The sequence below is a fragment of the Pundamilia nyererei genome, unplaced genomic scaffold (assembly GCF_000239375.1).
Source record: "Pundamilia nyererei isolate P.nyererei 1_Seehausen unplaced genomic scaffold, PunNye1.0 scaffold00670, whole genome shotgun sequence".
NCBI classification, from domain to species: domain Eukaryota; kingdom Metazoa; phylum Chordata; class Actinopteri; order Cichliformes; family Cichlidae; genus Pundamilia; species Pundamilia nyererei.
In genome coordinates, this window is record NW_005188071.1 from 58,998 (window position 1) to 66,227 (window position 7,230).

At 42.3% G+C, this 7,230-nt stretch overlaps 1 protein-coding gene across 1 annotated transcript in view; it reads left to right on the forward strand.

Moving 5' to 3' along the window:
• LOC102211200 (type II inositol 3,4-bisphosphate 4-phosphatase-like) overlaps positions 1–6,315 on the forward strand; it is an 11,753-nt gene extending 5,438 nt beyond the window's left edge. The window contains exons 5-15 of the mRNA XM_005754813.2: positions 844–1,009; positions 1,099–1,287; positions 1,371–1,503; positions 2,259–2,470; positions 2,587–2,710; positions 3,180–3,306; positions 3,390–3,530; positions 4,190–4,287; positions 4,434–4,531; positions 4,867–5,021; positions 5,294–6,315. Coding sequence (XP_005754870.1) covers positions 844–1,009; positions 1,099–1,287; positions 1,371–1,503; positions 2,259–2,470; positions 2,587–2,710; positions 3,180–3,306; positions 3,390–3,530; positions 4,190–4,287; positions 4,434–4,531; positions 4,867–5,021; positions 5,294–5,516 — 1,666 coding nt within the window. The 3' untranslated portion in view covers positions 5,517–6,315. The remainder of the gene's footprint in view (positions 1–843; positions 1,010–1,098; positions 1,288–1,370; positions 1,504–2,258; positions 2,471–2,586; positions 2,711–3,179; positions 3,307–3,389; positions 3,531–4,189; positions 4,288–4,433; positions 4,532–4,866; positions 5,022–5,293) is intronic.
• Positions 6,316–7,230: the final 915 nt, after the last annotated feature.

A 7,230-nucleotide genomic window follows, 5' to 3' on the forward strand; every position in this document is an offset into this window, starting at 1 on the left:
TGAGTAATTTTTCATGTACATCTGTGCTGTATGTTAATAAAAGTGCCTGTGTGACATCTGGGACACAGCTTTGACTAAGAACTCTTTTTGTTCTTACTTTATGGCTTAAAAAAATATCGAGATATATATCTTATATCGCCATCCAGCTAAAAAATATCGAGATATGAATTTTGGGTCATATCGCCCAGCCCTACAGTGAGGCATCACTGTATTGCATAAAGAGGCATCTCAGAGATAAAAACAGTGTCCACATGTGAAAACTGGAGACTGTGCAAACCAATCAAATCAAATTTGCTGTTTTTTCTGCATTGAGGTTTAATATCAGTCACTGTAGTGTCCAACAAGCTTGTCATGAAGGATAAATACTTAAAGGTGAACTTTAACTCTAAATGCTCAGCTTGAGGTTTAAGAACAGAAATGTCCTGACCGTAGGGGGACATCACGGTGCTCGTAGGCTGAGCACGTTTTCAGGCAGAAATAATCCTACTTCTCACTTTGACCCCAGTAAACTCTGTGATGAGTTTATAGCATCAATCATCTTTCTGATTACAACATGTTTAGTTTGGAAATAATGGCCCCACCTAGAGTTAAATCGACCGCCCAGGCTAAATCTGCTAGATTACGAGCCCGCAGTAGTCTTGGATGTAACCCGTGTCCTTCACATCTGGTTTTAAAAAGCCAAAATGTTGCAGTCAAGGATTCAATACAAATTCATGTTGTTATCTGTTGTATAACAGATACAACAGTGTGTAATCTACACAGGTGGACTTGTTGGACTCTTCAGTGTCTCTCAGTTTAGCTTGTTGGTAAAGTTTTCCTCGTCCTCCTTTCTTTCCTCTCCAGATGTGTCTCTTACTCCCAGGAGGAGAGCTCTAGAGCCAAGGAGCTGCTGACAAGGATGGCCCAGCTGCAGCCGTTGGTCTTCGGGCTCGCAGAGGAGCTGCTCTCCGTCGCGCAGGAGCTGAACGCCGCCCGGCTGCGGCAGGTCCTGGGCAGCCTGACGGAACAGGTGAGGAAGGAATAAGAAGAATACAGCTAACCGGCAGTCGTTTGGACACCAAGAAATCTGACGTTTCCTCATACTTTGTCGTCCACCAGACCGAGCAGTTTGTGCACGCGCTCAAAGAGGAGTTGGTAAAATGCGCCCTGCTGGAGATCCATAACCAGTGCATCGCAAACGCCAACAGCAGCCACGTGCACAGCAACGGGCTGCTGTGTGAGAACTGTCCCGCCGATCAGGAGCAGGATGGTGGCCGACACGACACGGAGTACGACGACGAGGAGTGGGCAAGTTGGAGTGTGTGTGATGTCTGCGTGTTTCCGACAGCGTTGTATGATTCCAGTTTTTATATGTGCTTGTTTTTGTGTAGGACAGGGTGTGGGTGAATGTCGGAAAGAGCATCAACTGCATTGTTGCCATGGTCGACCGACTGCAGCAGCAAGAGGAGCAGACGGTGATGTCACCAGAGCCGCAGGAAGGGGACACAAACTCTCAGAACACAGGTGACGGTAAATCACGTCTCAGAGTTCTTATTCAGACAAGTGCATGTTTCTGCTCCTGTTTGTGTATAAAATCATTTTTATATGTTTTAATATATTTAGCATTAAATTAGCGATAAAAAAACAAATTTGTCAATTGATTATTCTGCAAAAGGTTTTAGTAGATTCAGCTGTTCAGTCCATAGTTACCTTGGCTGTCAGTATGCTGTGTGTCCACGTGTATTTACTCTGGAGGAGGAAGTCTTGAAGTATTACCTGACATTGTGCACGTGTTAATATCATGGATTATGCTAGCTGATAATCTGGCAGGCCAACCAGCGTTCTCACTGAGATCATGCTTGAAATAACGTTAATAAGCTCGATACAGTTTTTCAGCAATGTGCATCTTGGCTGTGTATGAATCTTGTGATGGTTAATTTAACCTCGGGATTATTTCATCTCGAGTCCTTTAAATCAAAATCAGTCCATGTGCTGAGACAGTCGGAGAATACCTCCGTTTTAAATTCCGATCAGACTTTGACAGTGAACAGGTTTTAATACATGCACAAAGCACGTTTGAATAACAATTTTTAATGCTTCACTGTTTTCTTTCTGTTTGAAAGATCACTTCATCTCACTCATCAGTGCTGCATTTCCTGTTAACTTAGTTTTGCTAGTTCTTCTTCTCCTTAGATATCTCATTTTCAGATATCTGTTTTTTGTTTTCTTTTTGTAAATTTCTGATTAAAACACCAAACTTTCTCATGCTCTCCCTCCAGCCTCTCGTTCCTCCTGCTCCTCCTTCTCTGGGTGCACTTGGCAAGAGCACCTTCTCCCTCTGGTGGTCACTCTTAGGGACTGCGTGCGTGAGGCAGTGGGGAAGGCCCAGGTAGCAATGACCTTTGTGGTCCTGCAGGAGGCAGTGGATGTGACGGTCGCTCAGGGCCCTGCACACATAGCCCAGAGACGTCACGCCGTCTTCAGCCAGGCGGTGAGGATGACAGAGATTTAGAAGGGAACATGTTCTGGTTTTTTTTTTTATTGGGGGGAGAATTTTAGTGGGAGTTTGTAGTTTTCTGTATTAAAGAAACTGTGTTTGTCTTCCAGCTCTCAGCAGTAGTTTGTGGTGTCATGCTGAAGCTTTACAGAGGCCTGGAGGATCCTGACTTTCTACGGCAACTTCACACTGTAGGAGTATTGGCTCAATTTGAAAGCCTGTTGAGCACCCACGGTAAATACACACTAGTCACACACAGTCACACTATGGAAAACAGTCATTGGTGAGACCAAATTGTTGTTACCATGTTTGAAGAACCTGTGATCTTATTGACTTTGACATGGTTGCTTTAAAGACGGGGACCAGGTCTCATGACTGAGTGATTGATGTGTTAAAATGGCAATTGTGGAGTTTATTCGGCTATCAGTCTGCAATTGAAAGGGGTCAAGTTGACAATTAATGTATTTTTCGGTCCATAAGGCACATTAAGCAAAACAAAACAGTCAGATAAGTCAAACTTTACTCAACTCATTCTTCTTGCTTCAATCACTGAGAGTGATTGCAGTAAGGTGTGTGTCAGGCCTTCACTGAAAGTGAAAGTTTTAGTGCAATCACGGGGCAGCCACTCTCAAGGAAGCTGCTGTCCTTTATTTTAGTGTGACACATGCAGTGCTTACACATTTAAGGTGTGTTTGTGTGTCAGGTGATGAGATTGGGATGCTGGAAGACATGGAAGTGGGTGTGGCTGACCTAAAGAGAGTAGTGTTCACCATCACCGAGGCCAAAACGGAACAACCAGACGACCTGCTGCCGACACTCAATGGAACATGGTGGGAATACACACACAGACACACACATCTATACACGCAGTGAGTGTGCAGCTTCCTCACTTTGTGCGTTCATTTCCAACTAGGGGCAGTTTTATTGTTGAAGTGCCGTTGCCCCCGGAGACCTTCAGCTCACTTCCACAGGAACTGAAAGATGGACTGTTGATTCGAGTCGATCCTGTTCTGTTTAACATTGGAATCAATCAGCATCAGAGTTACGCTGAGAGGTAAACAAACTGCTTTTCACTCTTTAATGAGCAAAATTCAAACTCTTGTGAACATCAATATATTTTTCTACCTCTGAATAAAATTGCTGGAAGTAGAGGTCTTATAGGAAAAAAATATTAATGTGTCTGCTGTTGGTGCACATCTTCATCGACAGCTTAATCTTCATTAGAGATTATTAATCAGATGACTTTACGCTGCATCTCAAGCTGCACATTCGTCTTTTAGGATTCGACTAGCTTTGGTTACTTTGTCCTTCTCTGTAGGCGCTTAGCTCATCCTCCATTTGAAACAAGCAGCCCTTTGAAGGCACACCTTTTTAAAAGTCCACTCTTTTCTGATTGGCCGGCATCTGGAATGCTTCAAATTAAAAGCCCAAATAAGAACCCAGAGGAGTTTCAAGATGTAGTGGTTGAATTTTGTGAGAAAATCTGCAAGTAGAGATCAGGTTTGGGTAGAGAAAAGGCTTTGAAAACAACATTTACTGTTCATACCTGGCTTTTGACATTTCCCTCATTATTTGAAACTTTAGCCAACTTTTATTATGAACATTAAACATTATAATATCACAACAACAAAAAATAGAAGGTTGCTTCCTGTAAGCTGCGAAATTTCTCTCCATTTTTGGTAAAAATACTCAGAAGCTGATGTTTGTTTTCAGGTTTGGTGACTGTTCGTTGCAGGAGAGAATAAACCAGCAGAGCTGTGAGCGTCTCAAAGCTTATTGTAACACACTGAGGGACAGACTGCCGGACATGGGTAAGGCTTTTTTATCACTACTGCGGTTTCTTCCTGTTAAAAGGGTGCTTTCCTTCCCACTCTTGCTAATTGCTTGCTCACAGAGGGTTGTCTGATCGCTAACAGTGAAACAATGACTGAACTGAACTTCCTTCTTCTTCTGTCAGCTGGTATCCAGTCGCTGGCAGACTTGTTGTCTTCTCTGGAACGCAGCATTGAGGCCAAGAAGAGGAAGAACGTGGAGGTTCTGTGGATCGCTGCTAAGGTAAGCACCTGAAACAGACTTACTCATGTAAGATTTTTAAGACCTGACTCTGTGGGGATCACCTGGTGGGAACCACCGGGAAATATCCCAGTGCTCCCGATGGGGACTCCTTTACTCCATGTAACCAGTTTAGAACCACAAATTAACCTCACAAGCAATAATATGCTTGTACAGGCGAAGAACGTCCAAGCCCCACAGAAAGGGCTCAGCTGACTGTCAATGTTGAACTTACTCAAGGGGCATTCACACTAGGACCTCTGCTACAACACTTCACATAATATTAATGTGTTTTCTCTGCTTTGGGCCTTTGAACAAAGTGTTTTTGTCACGTGCAGGTGTGTCGTAAGGTGAACGGTGTGCGGCTGACGAGCTGTAAGAGTGCGAAGGACCGCACTGCGATGTCGGTGACGCTGGAGCAGTGCGCCTTACTGCGGGAGCGACACACACTCAGCCAGCAGCACTTCAGCACCGCACTGGACTGGATGAGAAGGTGTGTTTTTGTTTCTCCTGAAAAACACAACAATCCTCTTCCTCTTGCCTTCCTTTATTTCTGTTTGTTCACCTCGTTTGGTTTTCCTGTTTCCCCGTTTTGTTCTCCACTTATTGTAAATGTTGCAAAACTTTTTCAGTTTAATCTTTTTCTCTCTTTGTTCTTTTACTTCATGCCATCAATTCCCTCTCTTTCTCTTCACATCTCTTCCTTCTCTGCCCCCCCTGGCTTTCATTCACACTTGCACACAAACACCCCTGCTCATCCTCCAGATCTCATCTGTCCTGGGGGCAGATGCTTGGCTGTTACACCCAGTCAGGGTTCCCTGTCTCTGGGTTAGATCCAGGGGAGACTCCCTCAGAACTCCCACAGTGTTTGGCCCCCAAAGCCCCCAGACGGCATCTTTACCCAGTGGCCTTTCTCCTGGTGACCTCTCACCTCCTGGTTCTTTGGCTCATCCTCAGCCTCGTTATACTGCTGGCAAAATACCAGTAGAGCAGCACAGACTGGGAACACTGGGAAGTGGACTGCATCACTATCACTCTTACTATTTTCTGTCAGGTTTGTTCAGACGAAGCGTGTTCATGAGATTTAATTCAGCTTAAGGAGACGAGAGGCGGCTTTCTTTATTTTTCTCTTTCATTTGTTGGAAAGTTTTATTCACAAGAATGATACCAAAGACTAAAACAATATGTCAGTCAGTAAGTATCCTCTAATGTAAATCCCACACTGGACGTGTTTTAGAGTTTGGGTGGGGGTATTTACATTTTTAGGGAAATGTTCTTGCTTATTTATAGCTGTATATGTATATATACAGTCATAGGAACCATATGTCTACAAAAAAAGAGTAAATTAGATTCACTTTAATAAAATATAAAGTTACAAATCTTGATAAAGTAAAATTTTTAGATGGTGCTCAAGTGTTCACTCAATAATGTGCACCCCTCCTCAAAGTCCACCCCACTCTTCTTCCCTGTCGCACATCATTTCTCTGCTATGCTGCTCATTCTGTTTAGAGACCAACAGAGGAACAAGTTTGAATGAAAAGCAGACGGTTATTTGTTATGGCTTTGAAATCTGAAATTTGACTTTATTATTACCAGACCACAGTTTGTGACTGACACAAGGTTGATAATGCTTTTTTTTTTTAACCCTTCAATTTATAGCGAGGATTAGGATACAATTAATTTGTAGCACAAACGTTTACTCTAGTACTTTACTGAAGTGCAAAGACATGAACAGTCTGTAATTTTAATGGAGAGAGGCAGCATAACAACCACAACATAAAAGTTATAAATTAATTTTCATGTCACTGAGTGAAACAAGTATTTGAGAACATGCAAAACAGGACTTCCTACTTGGTGGCGAAACCCTTGTTGGCAAGTTCAGCAGTAAGATGTTTGTACTCCTCTTTACAGAAATGCTCTAAATACTTCAGGTTTCTTGGCTGCCACTTGGCAACTCAGAGATTTAACATGCTAACTGAGGCCTGTAGAGTCAGAGATGTAGCTCTCTGTTTTTTGGATGGTCTGACATTGCTGTGAATTTACTGAAACATTCACTGCTGGGAAGATTGTGGCATTGTGCTTTCATTCAGCACAAACACGAATGTTTGTGAGCAGCACACTGCCGAAGCTTCTGCTTTTATAGAGGTGATCATACTTGCTGAAGATCAGTTACTGTAATCTAATGAGTACTTTATATTTTGATCCTAAAACCTTAGTATACATACTTGAGTAAGATGACCAGTAACTAGTTAAGTAAAGGATCTATGTGTGAACTTATTTTGCAAAACAATAATTTAATAGAAATTTCTGTTGTGCAACAATGTAACACATTGTAATACGTCTGTCTTTACTAATCAAATATTGTGATGTCCTGCGGGTCCTCCTCACTCTATTTAAAAAGTCCTGTAAACCCCCTGCGGGTGGTAAGTGTTAGTAAAAAACGAATGCATAAAAATACACAGAATGCAATGAATAAAGTGCCTGACACATATCATCTCCATATTTTAGGCTCATACACCTCATTTTAAACCCTTTTATTTGTGTGTGTTTTCAGTCATAATAAATTCATTAAAATGATTCATATTAAAAATGATTATTATTTCTTGGCCTTTCATTGTTTTTATGTAACTGCACAGCACAGGTGGAGGATGAAGTTCATGACTCATTAAATCACAACAGACACATGATGGGAAATACAGCAG